Genomic DNA, 16,256 nt, shown 5'->3' on the forward strand with positions numbered 1-16,256 from the left:
TTAGTGGGTAATACTATACTTCAATTGATAAATTGCACGATAAGAGCTGTATTCAATGTTACGGAGTAGTCAGAAGAAGAACGTCATATGGCTGATTTTAGTTTCAGTGGCAGTGAGAATTGTGGTTTTCATGTTTGGACTCTATCAAGATGCTCATTTCAAAGTCAAATTTACTGATATCGATTACAATGTGGTTAATGATGCTGCTAATTACGTCTATCAGGGCCAATCTCCATATTTGAGGGACACTTACAGGTACACTCCATTATTGAGCTGGATTGTGTCTTTGAATCAGACCGTCGGTTGGTTCCATTTCAGTAAATTGATTTTCATTCTTTGTGATATTTTGACTGGATTGATTCTACTAAAATTGGTCAATTATAATTTGACCCTGGGTTCCTGTTGGCTATTGAACCCAATGGTCATTACAATTAGTACAAGAGGTAATGCAGAAAGTTTACTGTGTTTTATCATCGTATTATTTTTACTCCTGTTCGAGAGAGGCTATGACGTCTTAGGTGCCATTATATTTGGGCTCAGTATACATCTTAAGATATATCCAATAATTTTTGCACTACCAATCACGGTGTATTTGTACAGAACAAGAAAGAGGGCAACAGTGAAGATCTTTCTCGTTGGTTTGATGACATTATTGACCATAGTTGCATTGACCTTGGTTATGTATAACAAGTATGGTTACCAATTTCTTGATCAAACGTACCTGTACCATCTGTACAGATCTGATCATAGGCATAATTTTTCAATCTGGAATCTACTATTATATTATGACTCTGCTGGTACGACAGATTCCATGATTGCCAAATTTGCATTCTTACCACAATTGATCGTGGTTACTTTGATCGGTGCATATTCACTGTGGTTACCAAATAATACTGTCACCACATCACAAACGAATTTTGAAATGTTAATCAACGTTATCTTTTTACAAATCTTTGCATTTGTCACTTTCAATAAAGTGATCACGTCACAATACTTCATCTGGTTTTTAAACTTCATACCGATCATTGTCCAAAACACAACCATTTCCCCATTACGATGGGCGATAATCATTGCCACGTGGTTCGTCACACAGGCACTCTGGTTATCAAACGGATACAAACTCGAATTTCTAGGACAAAACGTGTTTTATCCTGGATTATTTCTAGGTAACGTATGTTTCTTCATGGGGAACGTTTGGATTCTGGGCCAATTTATCAACGACGTAAAAAACAAATTTACAATCACACTTGAAAACAGCAAGAAGATCCAGTAGATCGCATATATATATACACCTATATAAACCGACTTTTCCTCTATTAACTTAACATTCAAGCCTGTCTGTCACCTATCGAGATTTTTTTCTTAATAATAGAAAACTCGTTAATTTTATGAAAAATTTTATCATAAATTATTGAAATTTAGCAAATTCAAATTAGAAGAGTTGCATATAAAAGTTGGTTGTGAACCATGTCAAGACTAGAAATATATTCTCCAGAGGGATTAAGATTGGATGGACGTCGATGGAACGAGTTGCGTAAGTTCGATGCTTCAATAAATACGCACGCACATTTATCCGATGGTTCATCGTATCTCGAACAAGGTAATAATAAGATCTTTACGCTAGTGAAGGGTCCACGTGAGCCAAGCCAGCGTAGTCAGTTAGACCAGTCAAAGGCTACATTGAATGTTACGGTGAATATCACTAGATTTTCCAAATTTGAAAGAAGTAAAGCATCGCATAAGAATGAAAGACGTACGTTAGAGATACAAACGTCCCTTGTCAGGACATTTGAGAAGAATTTGATGTTACAGAACTATCCAAGAACGGTCATTGATATTGAGATTCATGTGCTGCAGCAGGACGGTGGACTCGTGGGCTCCTTGATCAATGGGATCACACTCGCATGTATCGATGCCGGTATTGCCATGTACGATTACATCAGCGGTGTCTCCGTAGGATTATATGACACAGTCCCACTTCTGGACATCAACTCCCTCGAAGAGAATGCCATGTCCTGTGCCACGTTGGGTGTCGTCGGTAAGACAGAAAAACTGTCTCTGCTACTGGTAGAAGACAAGATTCCTTTAGATAGATTAGAAAATGTGCTGGCTATCGGTATCGCCGGTGCACATAGAATAAGAGACCTGATGGATCAAGAACTGAGAAGACACGCCCAGAAGAGAATCGCCAATTCATCCAAGAAATGAATTATGTGTATATACATATATGTATATTACTAGTAGTAATAGTATAAAGTGATTTAATATTTTATAGCTTTTTTCGCATGGCATCGCATTGATAAATTTTGGCAAATTAGAAGACGACTGAAAAGAAAAATATCACATACTTAACAGTGAAAGAATTGGATCGAGAAAGAGGTATCAATCATGTCATTGAGAGAAGTTGTATACTGTGGAGTTTGTTCATATCCTCCTGACTATTGTGAGTTTTCAGGTAAGCTCAAGCGTTGTAAAGTTTGGTTGAAGGAAAACCATTCTGAATTGTACGATAAATACTATGGGTCTGATGATGCTGAAGACGTCAATGCTCTAACGAACAAATTGGCAGGTTCTTCAATTGGTGAAGAGAGAGAAGGTAAGTTGGAGAAGGATCTTTTGAAGTTACAAGCCAAAGAAGAGAATAGACAACAGAGAGAGTTACAAAAGAAACTTTCATCAAAAGTTATCATCAAGAGAGAGGCAAGAACAAAGAGAAAATTCATCGTTGCGATTTCTGGTCTTGAAGTCTTTGAAATTGATATGAAGAAGTTGGCCAAGACTTTTGCTTCAAAATTTGCTACCGGTTGTTCAGTTTCAAAGAATGCTGAAAAGAAGGAAGAAATTGTTATTCAAGGTGATGTTATCGACGAAGTCGAAGCTTATATTCATTCTCTATTAGAAGAAAAAGGTTTGAAAGATGTTAAACTTGAAATCATTGATACCAAGAAAAAGAAGAAGCCAACAACTACCACTCCTGAAAATACCAAATAAAATATTGTAAATTTATAACCAATAGGTAAAAAAAAATAATTTATGTTATATAAATAAATATATACGAAATTCGATGCACTATTTTTCTTTATCTAAGTAGTTTTTTTTTGTTGTTTTGGTATTAAATTACAATAACCAGGCTAGTAGAGATTATTTACAAATTAATGTTTATTAGATTCAGATTCATCGTCATTATCATGTTCTTCGTCATTAACGTCATCACTTGAATGTTCACTCTCACTTGATTCATTGAAGACAAATGATTCATCGCTTTCGTCACTTTCACTATCGATATTTTGTTCACCAGTAAATCTTCTTGCAAATTCAGTGGCAGGTGATTCTTCTTTAATTAATTTTTCGGTCTTCCTCAATACATTACCAATTTCATTATCATCATTAGAACTACTTTCATCTGAAGATGAAGAGGATATACTGTTACTATGATTTTTCTTTCTTTGACCAATTAGTTTCAAATACAATTTTTGACCTAACGTTTTCCTTAATAAAATTTCTCTAACTTCAAAATAAAGATCTTTTGAGTTATTAATTTGTCTAACATTATTCTTCTTAAAGAATGATCTAAATTCTTGAATATGTTTTTTGAATTCTAATTCATTTTTTTTCAGCCAAGAAACGTTTAATTCTTGTCTTGTTGCACCTCTTGCAAAATTTCTCATTAAATATTTATCATAATCTCTAATAATTTTTGTAATAATATCACTTGTAGAAACCCCATTTGTTCTCTGAGTGGTTAAAAACATCCCCATTTCCTTTATTGGTTTATAAATATCATCACTATCTTCACTGACATAAGGTATATCATCATGAGCCACATAATCGATCTTGTGTTTTTTCAAAAAATCTGGAGTAACACACCATGGGGCATTCGGGATGACTTCATCCACCCATTTACAATGCATCAATGTTTCACAACGTTGTTTATCATTTAACACAGTTAAACCTTTCAATTTATGGGTGATTTTATCACTTGGAATACCACAAATCAAAGTAACATTATCAAAAGATTTCTTGCATTGTTCCAATTGTTTCATGTGACCCAAGTGGAACAAATCAAAGACACCATCTGCATATATTCTGACAGGTCTACCTTCTGGGGGAAGATTTAAGTGGTAACCTTTTGGCCTATATTTTCTAATTGGTTCTGGTAATTCAAGATCTAACCGTTTTTCCAGTTCTTCACTATCATTGAGACGACGACGCTTCGTTAGTTCCTTCTTAGCAATCTCTTCGTCATTTTCTTCCTCCTGTTCTTCATGCTTTCTCTTATCAGGCTTGAATAGATTTTTTAAAGACGTGGTGGACAGTCTTTCTTTGAGAGAAGAAGTTCTTGATAGCTTACCTTCAGACATTGATTGTTGTGCACAATTGAAGGACCACGGCAGATTTTGAAGTGGAATACCGAAATGGCAGGTAATGGAGGGGAAGAACTCTGTAATAATAATTCTCAATTGACAGCAAATTAATGGGCCTTCTCTCATGACATTTTGCAACTGATTCTCGTCTTTTCATATTTGGTAAACAAATTGGAACGAAAAAAAAAAAAAAAAACGTACACGTGTGAAGAGTCACGTGGATAATTTTTAGAAGTCAACCAATGGCAATCGATCATCGGCCATTGCCATGCTAGTCACTGCCATGGTTGGACATTATGGTTGAGGAATATGGTGCTGACCACAATGCCACCGCCATCTCCCGTGTGCGTGTGTATGTGTTATATATAGCAGTGCGAAGGGTCGTATTCCGTCGCTGATGTGTGTCAGATACAATTCACGATTTTGATTTATATAAGTCACTTACATGGCTCAGGATATTCTGAGAATAATGTGGACTCCACTGTCTGTCTCTACGATATCGCTCATCTCGTTTACTTTCAAATTGAACGCAGCTTTTTCGAAACTTGGTTGCATTTCACCTCTACCGAACCAACCCAGGTCACCATTTCTCTTGAATGATGAACAATCGGACCTCTCATGGGCCATTTTTCCAAACTCTGTCTTGATATCCTTGTGCGTCGTTTCAATGTCCTTCAATTTATCGTGCAAATCTTTCAATTCTTTAATGGCATCTTCTTTGCTTATCGTAATCTTGGGCTCACGGTGTGATGCCGCTCTACGTGAATCCCTGTGTTTGATTAACAGATGCAAACATCTCACTCGCATTGGATGCTCTTTCAAATAGCTCTTCAATTTCTCATGATCTGTACCTTCTGGCTCCTCCCATTGCGAACTCTTAGTCTCTGGCTGGAAAAAATACTCTCTTTTCTTTGACTTGCTATATTTCACTTGCCATGGCACGGGCAATCCAGTCTCTTCTTCATTCATCTCTCTAACTCTGCGTTACTTGATACTTGTTTAGTTCTTATTCTCTCTAATTCTTTCCTTCGGCTTATATTAATATATATTATATATTGAGAAAATTTCTATTACAATTTGGCTTTAATTAGCTTGTTATAGTCGTAGACAACGAATCCCTCCTGCGAGACGCTGGCTATTATGGTGCCCGTCTGTCGGTCGTAATATTCAGCATTCATCAAATGTTTGTGTGCCTTGGATTTCGAGTTTGTTATCGAGACATAGATTGGATTGTGACGAGACGGTAAATTATGGAAATAGATGACATGATCTAATGAGACACTAAAGTCATGCACATATAGGGGCAATTTCTTGAAAAATGGCAATGTCAATAGTAAATGAGAATCAGTCAAATATGCAAACGTTACATAATCGTACCTCTTATCATTGAATGGTGTAATTAGTGTCGTTTCTCGATCGTCGTATTCTTCTACGAAACATTCATCCCTCAGCTCGACACAATAATTGCAATGGCTAGTATCTTCTTTGTTATTGAAGAAAGTTGCAGGGAAATGGTACTCCATCGGTTCAACTTCGAATGAATTCCTCAGTTTCTCAAAATACATCGGATCATTCATTTTCTTGATGCTCTTCAATTTCCTTGACACTTCTCCATTGATAACGTCATGTTCAAACAATAGACTTGCCTCAATGAAAGTGTCATTCTCTCCCGGTTTCAACTGTTTCAAATGATCATAGCCATTTGTTACATTAATTTCTCGACTAAATAAAATCATCGACTGGAATATCAATTTTTGAAATTGATATGCTTTAACTTCCTTATGGATAAAATTATTACCTTTCCTTAGATCTAAGACATCGTAAGTTATTGGTACAGTGGGGTTTCCACCATTGATGAAATATGCATGCAGTGAAATTGGGATGAAATCCCGGGGGACACAATTTAATGAAGCTAATAATGATTGCGCAATTAAGGTCCCACCAAATGTACTACGAGACCCAACGGGTGCCTTAGGTAAATATTTCGTTTGAAACTGAGTACTTTTGGTTCTCACCAACTCCAATATCTTTTCCAAGTTGCAAAATCGTTTGCTCATCTCCTTACACCTATAGTTCTTCAACTGCTGTTTTTTTTTCTGTCAAGGATTCCCTTTATTATATAGCAATCTTATATATACTACAACTCCGACGAATAAACGTTACTTAAAGTGTCATCGAGCTCTTCCCATGGTATAATGGTCCTAGCCACGTTAGTATTCCTCGTTGGTGAATCGCTATCTTTCTTCTTCGACCGTTGTGGCCTTGTGGCAGTCTGTCTGGGTCTACCTCTGCCTGTGCCTCTAGTTTTCCATTTGCCAGTAACGGGTTTAGGCTTCTTATGGGCCATCGGCTTTGATGATTTCTTTATCATAACGGATTTGGATCTTGTAATAGGTCCTTCAATTTCTTCACCCTCACTGTTGGATATTGTGGTCCCATCAAGATAGGTGTCCTTGTGATGATGGCATGAACAATGACACGTAGATTTCATCTCCTTAGAGCCAGTCGATTTTTTCACGTTAGCCTCCTTAATCCCGGCTATTTGCTCATTTATTGAATGTACTTCCTTCGATAATGAGAGTAATAACAAATAGAAATCGTTCATCGTGAAATTTAGCTTCTCGAGATTGAAATCATTCTTCTTTTGCAACTCTGTCCATTTACATACATGAGCATTATTATCTTGCAATAATTGAATTACATTATCTAAGATAGGATGTTAGTATAAGAATATGAGAAGTAGGGGAAGAAGAGGTATGTGTTGGTTTACACACCGAATTTCAATGTGCTGAGTTTCTCATTGAAAATAGAATGCATTTCATTGACCCTCTCATCTATTAGGTTTATCAATTTTGTCGACTTTTCACGCACTTGAATACTTTCAATCTCTAATTTGGAAGCCCATTCCAAGATTTGCTTGTCCGCTTCGTTAATGCAGATATCATCATCTTCACTTCCACTTGACCCGGGATTCTCTCTTACTGGAGAACTGACATCTGTAGAAATGTCTTCATCTGAATGCATCCTGTATGTAGCTCTGTCGTGTATTTCACTTTTATTGACATACACGGTTTTTTTTCTCTAATCAATTTTATATATCTTGATATTTCAATAACTTGAATCAAGCACACAAACCACCGAGAGATATAGAGTCGCAAAAGGGGGGGTTGATGTCGCCGTTGTTGAAGGAGTATCTGAATAAGAAAGTCGTTATAGTGACCACAGAGGGTCAATGTGTGATTGGGACGCTGGAAGGATTCGATAAGAGTACGAATTTGTTGCTTTCGAGTGTATACGAGAGATTTGCCAAGCCAGAGGATATAACATCACAGGTGCAGATACTTCGAGGCAGTGAAGTTGTCTTGTGTGGACTATATGATGACAAAGCAGATCTTTTTGGTGGCACTGGCGGGAATGTGCCGTCTTTGAAAGATACAAAGAATAAGGTTAAAGATGAGCATCTTATATGGTTCAAAGTAGGAAGAAGTAAGTGACTTATTCCAACATCGTTTGCACTTCTTTCTTACTATATACTATGTACACATTCTATAATAATAAAGGTTTAATGTAATTTTTCTCTTCTCCAAGAGCAATATTGGATGGTATACCCAGTTTATACATTTTCATTGAAACTTCCATTAGGTAGTCTATCGATTCGTTGTATATCTTGGTCTTTTCAATTGTGGGACCCCATACGAAAAGACCATGTCTTCTAACTATTACTGCACATGCATCAGGGTATTCTTCCATGGTTTCCACAAGATCATCATACAATTGATGTTCGAAATCTTTATTTTCAATAATTGGTATCTTCAAAGTTTCACTAAATTTCAAATTCTTGTTGAATTGTAAATCCACAGGCAATGCCTTAATTTGTTCGATATTTGAAATTTCAAAGACTTTATCGTAAAGTAACGAAATTAGAATAGCATTGATAGAGTGCGTGTGAATGACAGCTTTGATCTTTGCAGTCTTATCGTAGCAGGCTTTGAATAACGGCGTACAATCACTAGGCTTTAACCCCGCTGGAATGTGAGTAAATTCGTCATTTTCCATTACACAGATCTCGTTTGGTCTCATTAATTCCTTTTGGACACCGGATGGCGTAATGTAGATTTTGTCGTCATCTTTAATAGAGAGTCCACCTGCAGATCCGCAACACCAGTTCTTCTCGTAAAATTGCTTGGATAATGCACATATCTGCGAAGCCACAGCGTTGAAATCAGTCTCACTCATTGTTCGATGGGCTCACTGATACCAACAGCATCCTCCATACTAAATTTTTTTTTCGATGTATTCTATATTTTTGGCATCTAATAGAAAAGAAGGTACCAAGCCAGCTGGATAATTGAAATTCAATGGCTGAGAACTTCACAATGTGGTAATATAACCAAGGTTAGATGTCTAATAAGTCTGTAAAGAGTAATGCTATCTTATTTGATGGATCTAGGAAATTGGACTTTGACGAACCCTAGGGTTTGGAAATTTTCAACTGTATTTGTATGCAAGCGACATTCAAACCCTAAGTTGTATCCGGGCACTTCTAGATTGAACCCTATATGTCGGGTAATGATTTTTTTAGGCGTTTCGAGTTTTCCCGTCTTTTTTTTTGTGTGTAAATAAATAAAAGAAACATTAACGATGTTAAATATTTGTATTAGAGGAACGCATCGAATTCAGCAATTGGGGTTTTGTGTGATCTAATTCTCGAGAAAACTTGCTTTACCTTTAATACTCCTCATCTCTATTGAAGAACAAGAGAAATCCTATTTTGCTAACTAAACTGGAGAATGAGCGGTAGTAATAACGATAATGATGTGGATTTCGATAAATTACCCTTAGATGAGAGATTATCCCACAAGAGCTGGAAGGGTAGATTAAATGGGTATCAGGAACTGAGTAAATCTTTTAGTCTAGATGAATCAATGGCTAAAGAGAAGGAGATCAAACGATTTTGGAATGATCCAACAATTTTCAATAAATTCATTACAGATTCTAATGTTGTGGCCCAGGAACAAGCTGTGGTGGCATTAGAGTCACTGATTGAACTGTTCAAACCCCTAACGGTGCATGTTGACAACAAGTCTTCAAATCATTTGAATAATTGGATTCCTCTATTGATTGAAAAGGGCCTTGGTTCCTCAAGACCAACCACAAAGACTAAGAGTTTAAACTGTATTTTACTTCTTTGCTCTTTGGATAATACGATTGATAATACCATCGATCTAATTTTGCCATTCTTGGAGAAGAAGATACCAAAATTACTTTCATCAGTATTAAATTGTCTATCAACAATAATTAAATCGTTTGATATTTCAAATTGTTTAAATAATAATTTCTTACAAAAGATTTTACTTCCATTACCAAGATTAGCAGGTCATGCTGATAAAAATGTTAGATCAGAGACAATGAATTTAATCTTACAAATTTTTATAAAGACCGGTAAAGACAAAAATATGTTGAGCGATTTACTATTAGTAGATTTAAAACCTATTCAACAACGTGATTTGGATAAATTATTCAATAAAGAGATTGAAAATCCTACTTCTGTCGAGAATAACTCAATTCCATTTGAATCTAAGAGAAGACAAGCCATAGCTTTACAAATGGAAAATGAACTAAACCAATTACCTGTGGATAAAGATGGCGACACTTTAATGGACATGAATAATGAACCTGAACCACGACCAAGTATTGATCCATTCACTTTACTGCCTGAAGAGACGATTTTGAATCAATTACCAGAAGATTTTGAAAATAGAATTAAATCAGTCAAATGGAAAGATAGAGTCGATGCTTTAGAAGAATTTTATAATAATTGTTTGGCTAAAGTTAAGAGAATATCAACTAAAGATAATTATAATCATTTACTGAGATTATATTCCAATATTATTGAAAAAGATGCAAATTTACAGGCTGTATTAATATCTTCACAATCAATTGAAATAATTTTGGAGAAATTAGGTCCACAAAATGTTCCTAAGGACTATATTTTAACAATTTTCAAAGCATTATTATTTAGAATCAAAGAGAAAAAACCAAATGTAATAGAATCTTTAAGACAAACTTTATTATTATGCTGTAAAATTCATAATCCTTTAATTATTGAAAACGAAGATTTATTGGACGATATTCTTGAAAATATGAAACACAAGATACCACAAGTAAGATCTGAATCAACCCTTTTATTCAATAGTATTTTACAAAATAATTCGATACCAAATAAGCAGATATTGATTAAAAGAGTCAATGTGGCAGATTCCAAAGAAAATTTGATAACCATTGTAACGAAGATTGTTAATGATACACAGCAATCAATTAGAACGTTAGGATTCTATTGTTTTGCCATATTAATTAAGATATTGGGTTATAAATATTTCAGTGATTCATTAGGTAAGATTGATCATCAAAAAAGGAAAAAGATTGAAGATTTAATAAATGGTGATGAAATAAAGATAAAGGATAATAATAATAATAATAATAATAATAATAATAATAATAATGGTATTTTATCGAATAACCCTCAAGTGACCAAGATAATACCTTCAAAACGTATTGCAAGTTCACCACTAAGAAAAATGAATGGTATTCCTACTAATAATCATCGTCAATTGACATCCAGTGATAAGATCTTAAATAATTTGAATGAAAATGTGGTGTCAGCTAGGGATGGTAAAAGATTTTTAAAGTTACCTAAACCTGAATTGGAGAGCAAAAAAATTGCATCTAATAATGGCGGCGATAATACTAATAATAATGAGAATTTAATTTTGCGTCAAGAGTATGAACTAATTAAAGCTGAAAATGACAAATTACAAAAGCAATTAATTGAATTAAATAATGAAAATGAAGAGATAAAATTGAATAATAATAAATTGAATGATAAAGTAATTTCGTTTGAGGAGAAGATAAAAAAACTTGATTTAAATGTGAATCTTTTAAGAGATGAAATTAATAATAAAGATTTGAATTTAAAGAATAATAGCTTTGAAATTAGTAAATTGAATGATAAGATTAAATTATTAGAGAATGAAAATGAGAAATTATTGAAAAGAGTGAATAATAATGAAGATGTTGTAAATGTAGGAGGAGTTTATTCTAGTGATGATGATTTACAAAGAAAAGTTAAATCATTAAAGATAAATGCTAATTCAAGTCCCAGTGCGAGCCCGATGCTATCGAGTACAACTGGTATACTAAGTGATAGTAACAACGATGATAACGAAGAGAGTTGGAAGCGTGCAGCGGAGGTGACGAAGATTCTGAAAGCTCGAATTGAGAAGATGAGATCGAGAAACGGTAAGTAATTTGTAATTAATTACAAATATATATATATTTTTTTTCTTTTAGAAAAAGGATTATTTATTTATGTTTTGTTTGCGCAGTTCGGAGTCAAAAGCACGGTGAGCGACTGCACAAATCAATAAACATGTGTATACAAAGAGACAAACATTACGACAAATAAAAGCAACTGTATAGTAAGTAGGATTAAACATGTATAGATGGCACTCGAAACGTGAGTTCAATCTGTGAACAGTTTAATTTTTCGGGTATATCTGGTGAGATCGAGAGAGGATCTATATAAATTACCCGCACACCTTTGCGCCGCACGATCCTTGGAGATAACTCTCGTAGAACTCGCCATTGACCTTTCAGCGGCTAGCAACGATCATTTTCCCTTTCTTTTTCTGTTTTTCTGGATCTCCCGCCAGTGATAGTTCTCGTTGGCCCCTCCCCTCGCCCCCCACACATCCCACTGTGCACCAACGATCTTACCACCGGCACACGTCGTCGTCGCCCATCGGGAATTGTCTCACTAAGATTTTTCAGCAATCTGTTTTTTTCCCGACAGAGTAAACAAGCTTCACCCAGGCACCAGTCAAAATATTTCTTTTTATAGCTTCTCGTTTTGAGTGGGAGCGCGTCTGAAGCCCGTGGTGCAAGAGTTTTCCTGTGGGGGGGGTGGGTAGGGAAACATCTTTTTTTTTTCTGACGACAGCAGCCGTACAAAAGCCTCTGGGCGTGTTTTCCGTTGACTGAGTGAATTTTGTTTTTCCCTTTAAACGCATATTTCCACTACTTGCATATTTTATTTGCTTATCATCGCATTTTATGCAAATTTTTCAAAGCGACGGCGCATGGCGTGTCAAAATCGTATCAACCAACCCTACGAAGAATAACCGCTAAGTGCTCTCTGGTATTCCCATTCCCAATCCCATTCCCACTCGCTGTCTCTCTACATGAAATGAATATTCAAAATAACTTTATGTGAAAATTTTTTTCACTTTATTCGTTTTGGAAAATCAACTCATCGCCCAATTTTATTCAATTATTCAAATCAAAATCAAATCTCTTTACAGTAGATCAACTCCTAAGATTTCAACTGCAATATCTTCTTTACCACTGAGCAAAATTCTACATGAAAAAATTTTCTTTCTCAATTCTTGTTTTTTTATATATAAGAACCTTGTCAATTCCTATTTTCAATAATTTGTAGTTCAATTATCTCTTCTTATTCTATACTATTTTTTTTTTTTTCCTAATATAACCACCCAATTTACATATTCACAATGGCTGAAATTACTTTAGGTAAATATTTATTCGAAAGATTAGCTCAAGTCGATGTCAAAACCATCTTCGGTTTACCAGGTGACTTCAACTTATCCTTATTAGATAAGATCTACGAAGTCCCAGGTATGAGATGGGCCGGTAACGCTAACGAATTAAACGCTGCTTACGCTGCTGATGGTTACGCTAGAATCAAGGGTATGTCTTGTATCATCACCACTTTCGGTGTCGGTGAATTATCCGCTTTAAACGGTATTGCCGGTTCTTACGCTGAACACGTCGGTGTCTTACATGTTGTTGGTGTCCCATCCATCTCTTCCCAAGCTAAGCAATTATTATTACATCACACCTTAGGTAACGGTGACTTCACTGTCTTCCACAGAATGTCCGCCAACATCTCTGAAACTACCGCTATGGTCACTGACATTGCCACTGCTCCAGCTGAAATTGACAGATGTATCAGAACTACTTACGTCACCCAAAGACCAGTTTACTTAGGTTTACCAGCTAACTTAGTCGACTTAAAGGTCCCAGCTAAGTTATTAGAAACCCCAATTGACTTATCTTTGAAACCAAATGACGCTGAAGCTGAAAAGGAAGTCGTTGACACCATCTTATCTTTAATCAAGGATGCTAAGAACCCAGTTATCTTATCTGATGCTTGTGCTTCCAGACACGATGTTAAGGCTGAAACTAAGCAATTAATTGACGCCACTCAATTCCCAGCTTTCACCACCCCAATGGGTAAGGGTTCCATCGATGAACAACACCCAAGATTCGGTGGTGTTTACGTCGGTACTTTATCCAGACCAGAAGTTAAGGAAGCCGTTGAATCTGCTGACTTAATCTTATCTGTCGGTGCTTTATTATCCGATTTCAACACTGGTTCTTTCTCTTACTCTTACAAGACCAAGAACATTATCGAATTCCACTCTGACTACACCAAGATCAGGAACGCTACCTTCCCAGGTGTCCAAATGAAATTCGTCTTAAGAAAATTATTAGCCTCTGTTGCTGACGCTGCCAAGGGTTACAAGCCAGTTGCTGTCCCAGCTAGAGTCCCAGAAAACAAGGCCTGCGACCCATCTACTCCATTAGCTCAAGAATGGATGTGGAACCAATGTGCTAAGTTCTTCCAAGAAGGTGATGTTATCATCACTGAAACCGGTACTTCTGCTTTCGGTATCAACCAATCCTTATTCCCAAACAACTCTGTCGGTATTTCTCAAGTCTTATGGGGTTCTATTGGTTTCACCGGTGGTGCTGTCTTAGGTGCTGCTTTCGCCGCTGAAGAAATCGATCCAAAGAAGAGAGTTATCTTATTCATTGGTGACGGTTCTTTACAATTAACTGTCCAAGAAATCTCCACCATGATCAGATGGAACTTGAAGCCATACTTATTCGTCTTAAACAACGACGGTTACACCATTGAAAGATTAATTCACGGTGAAAAGGCTGGTTACAATGACATTCAAAACTGGAAGCACTTAATGTTATTAGAAACCTTCGGTGCTAAGGACTACGAAAACCACAGAGTCGCTACTACCGGTGAATGGGATGCTTTAATGGGTGACAAGGAATTCAACAAGAACTCCAGAATCAGAATGATCGAAGTTATGTTACCAGTTATGGATGCTCCATCTAACTTAGTCCAACAAGCTAAGATCACTGCTGCTACTAACGCTAAGCAAGATTAAACTATTTTAACTTCTGATTGTTAAAGTTGTTTTCTCTTTTATAGATTATGTAGTTTAAAATCTTTTATAATTTAAAGAATATGTTTACGTAAATTACGTTTCTGTTACAACTTATTTGCTGTTAAGGTTGAAAGGGAGGATTACTCAATTACATATACATTTATTCAATGAGGAAATATTGGTGGTTACAATTCTTACGTGAGGGACCGGTGGGGAAAATGAAGTGTTTCTATATGAGACAAAGGGCAGCTGTCGTATTAATATACTTTCAGCTCTACGTATAAAAAAAATCTCCGCGACGGGGAATTGAACCCCGATCTGGCACGCGACAAGCGCCCATTCTCACCATTAAACTATCGCGGATTTTGAAGAAGAAAGAGAGCACTCACGCTGGGGGTCGAACCCAGAATCTTCTGATTAGAAGTCAGACGCGTTGCCATTACGCCACGCGAGCTCAATTTCTGATTTTTGTTGAGACAGAAAGACCACCATACCAATATGGATATGCAAGTGGTCTCATCTTCTGTTCATATTGTGTCTCATCATTTACCAATCTATAATATTCTCGTCCAACAATATGTTGCTGGAAATGGCAATATACCGACATTTCAATGTTTTGATAGTTAGCATGACAAATTTAGAATGTTACAGAAGATATGAACAATAATTATGGTGTGATAAACACGACAATGTATTGACACGAACCATATATGGCGTGATAAACACGAATACATATTATCATGCAATAATTATGGTACGATAATTATGACAACGTATTGGCTCATAACTCTAGAACATGATAATTGGCATAAATCAAAATGTGTTGGAAAAGGTATAAATACTCAGGTGAACACTGAAGTTTGATCAACGTTTGTGTCACTTCATATTATTTTTTATTATGATTATGTTTTATATATAACCAGTGCATTAGTTGGTATAACCACTGATTAATAAGAATTATTTTAATTATTTTGCTGACATCCACAACATGAACAATATTAAAGAAAATAATATAAAGGAATCATCCTCTGATCTTCCTTCACGTCATATGTGTGTAGTATTATAGACCCAGTATACTCTCGTTCTAACAAGTCGCAAAGCAATTTTTCTATATTTCTTTTTCACGTATCGTGAGATGATGTTGGGACGTATTTCAGGCAAAACTACTTTTTGTCTTCGTGTCCTGTTCCATCAAATGAAGCATAGTACCAACTACCGAATCCTGCTACCATCCGGACACTTGTCATCCTTTCCCCACAAATAACTGCATTGTTACTTAGAGGGCAATGTTGTATAAGCTAATGTGACCCATCTTCAAGTGGTGTCCCTCGAGCATTGTCTTCTCTTCAGAAATCAACTTATTTTCTGGATAAGTTAAGCAATTTCGGATTTTCCTGCGGAGGCACCCTCGTCATTTCACCACTTTCGCACAGAAATTCCCGTACTCCGCACTTCTTTTCGAGAAATTGATCTGCAGTTGCAACAGATCAATATGAACATTAGCGAAACCGAACCTTGAAAAATTCTCAAGAGACTTGGGACATGCCATCATAGAAGCTTTTAAGATGAGTTGTTGAGGCCCCGCTTGTACAACTCAGTGGGTCCAACTGTTCTATTCCCGCAATAT

At 36.0% G+C, this 16,256-nt stretch overlaps 11 protein-coding genes and 2 non-coding genes across 13 annotated transcripts; 6 read left to right on the forward strand and 7 right to left on the reverse strand.

The window, feature by feature from the left end:
* Positions 1–55: 55 nt before the first annotated feature.
* Positions 56–1,273, forward strand: GPI14 (glycosylphosphatidylinositol-alpha 1,4 mannosyltransferase I; the record flags this gene model as incomplete). Its single annotated transcript, XM_003957431.1, has 1 exon — positions 56–1,273. The coding sequence occupies one exon, from the start codon at positions 56–58 to the stop codon at positions 1,271–1,273; it is 1,218 nt and encodes a 405-aa protein (XP_003957480.1).
* Positions 1,274–1,467: 194 nt separating this feature from the next.
* SKI6 (exosome non-catalytic core subunit SKI6) lies at positions 1,468–2,208 on the forward strand (the record flags this gene model as incomplete). Its single annotated transcript, XM_003957432.1, has 1 exon — positions 1,468–2,208. The coding sequence occupies one exon, from the start codon at positions 1,468–1,470 to the stop codon at positions 2,206–2,208; it is 741 nt and encodes a 246-aa protein (XP_003957481.1).
* Positions 2,209–2,388: 180 nt separating this feature from the next.
* TMA22 (Tma22p) lies at positions 2,389–2,991 on the forward strand (the record flags this gene model as incomplete). The annotated part of the gene is made up of 1 exon (XM_003957433.1): positions 2,389–2,991. One exon carries the CDS (start codon positions 2,389–2,391, stop codon positions 2,989–2,991), a length of 603 nt encoding a protein of 200 aa, XP_003957482.1.
* A 161-nt stretch (positions 2,992–3,152) lies between these two features.
* PCT1 (choline-phosphate cytidylyltransferase) lies at positions 3,153–4,361 on the reverse strand (the record flags this gene model as incomplete). Its single annotated transcript, XM_003957434.1, has 1 exon — positions 3,153–4,361. The coding sequence occupies one exon, from the start codon at positions 4,359–4,361 to the stop codon at positions 3,153–3,155; it is 1,209 nt and encodes a 402-aa protein (XP_003957483.1).
* A 453-nt stretch (positions 4,362–4,814) lies between these two features.
* Positions 4,815–5,333, reverse strand: ESS1 (peptidylprolyl isomerase ESS1; the record flags this gene model as incomplete). Its single annotated transcript, XM_003957435.1, has 1 exon — positions 4,815–5,333. The coding sequence occupies one exon, from the start codon at positions 5,331–5,333 to the stop codon at positions 4,815–4,817; it is 519 nt and encodes a 172-aa protein (XP_003957484.1).
* Positions 5,334–5,434: 101 nt separating this feature from the next.
* On the reverse strand, positions 5,435–6,421 carry TES1 (palmitoyl-CoA hydrolase; the record flags this gene model as incomplete). Its single annotated transcript, XM_003957436.1, has 1 exon — positions 5,435–6,421. The coding sequence occupies one exon, from the start codon at positions 6,419–6,421 to the stop codon at positions 5,435–5,437; it is 987 nt and encodes a 328-aa protein (XP_003957485.1).
* Positions 6,422–6,501: 80 nt separating this feature from the next.
* REC107 (Rec107p) lies at positions 6,502–7,388 on the reverse strand (the record flags this gene model as incomplete). Its single annotated transcript, XM_003957437.1, has 2 exons — positions 6,502–7,070; positions 7,139–7,388. 2 exons carry the CDS (start codon positions 7,386–7,388, stop codon positions 6,502–6,504), a joined length of 819 nt encoding a protein of 272 aa, XP_003957486.1.
* A 146-nt stretch (positions 7,389–7,534) lies between these two features.
* LSM8 (U4/U6-U5 snRNP complex subunit LSM8) lies at positions 7,535–7,858 on the forward strand (the record flags this gene model as incomplete). Its single annotated transcript, XM_003957438.1, has 1 exon — positions 7,535–7,858. The coding sequence occupies one exon, from the start codon at positions 7,535–7,537 to the stop codon at positions 7,856–7,858; it is 324 nt and encodes a 107-aa protein (XP_003957487.1).
* Positions 7,859–7,910: 52 nt separating this feature from the next.
* MDE1 (methylthioribulose 1-phosphate dehydratase MDE1) lies at positions 7,911–8,600 on the reverse strand (the record flags this gene model as incomplete). Its single annotated transcript, XM_003957439.1, has 1 exon — positions 7,911–8,600. One exon carries the CDS (start codon positions 8,598–8,600, stop codon positions 7,911–7,913), a length of 690 nt encoding a protein of 229 aa, XP_003957488.1.
* Positions 8,601–9,154: 554 nt separating this feature from the next.
* STU2 (Stu2p) lies at positions 9,155–11,671 on the forward strand (the record flags this gene model as incomplete). The annotated part of the gene is made up of 1 exon (XM_003957440.1): positions 9,155–11,671. The coding sequence occupies one exon, from the start codon at positions 9,155–9,157 to the stop codon at positions 11,669–11,671; it is 2,517 nt and encodes an 838-aa protein (XP_003957489.1).
* A 1,263-nt stretch (positions 11,672–12,934) lies between these two features.
* On the forward strand, positions 12,935–14,629 carry PDC1 (indolepyruvate decarboxylase 1; the record flags this gene model as incomplete). The annotated part of the gene is made up of 1 exon (XM_003957441.1): positions 12,935–14,629. The coding sequence occupies one exon, from the start codon at positions 12,935–12,937 to the stop codon at positions 14,627–14,629; it is 1,695 nt and encodes a 564-aa protein (XP_003957490.1).
* A 291-nt stretch (positions 14,630–14,920) lies between these two features.
* Positions 14,921–14,992, reverse strand: KAFR0Etrna4D. The gene has a single exon. It is a non-coding gene; the product is annotated as a tRNA-Asp (tRNA).
* Positions 14,993–15,011: 19 nt separating this feature from the next.
* On the reverse strand, positions 15,012–15,083 carry KAFR0Etrna7R. Its single transcript has one exon. It is a non-coding gene; the product is annotated as a tRNA-Arg (tRNA).
* Between the last annotated feature and the right edge of the window lie 1,173 nt (positions 15,084–16,256).

The sequence above is a fragment of the Kazachstania africana genome, chromosome 5, assembly GCF_000304475.1.
Source record: "Kazachstania africana CBS 2517 chromosome 5, complete genome".
In the NCBI taxonomy this organism is placed as follows: Eukaryota; Fungi; Ascomycota; class Saccharomycetes; order Saccharomycetales; family Saccharomycetaceae; genus Kazachstania; species Kazachstania africana.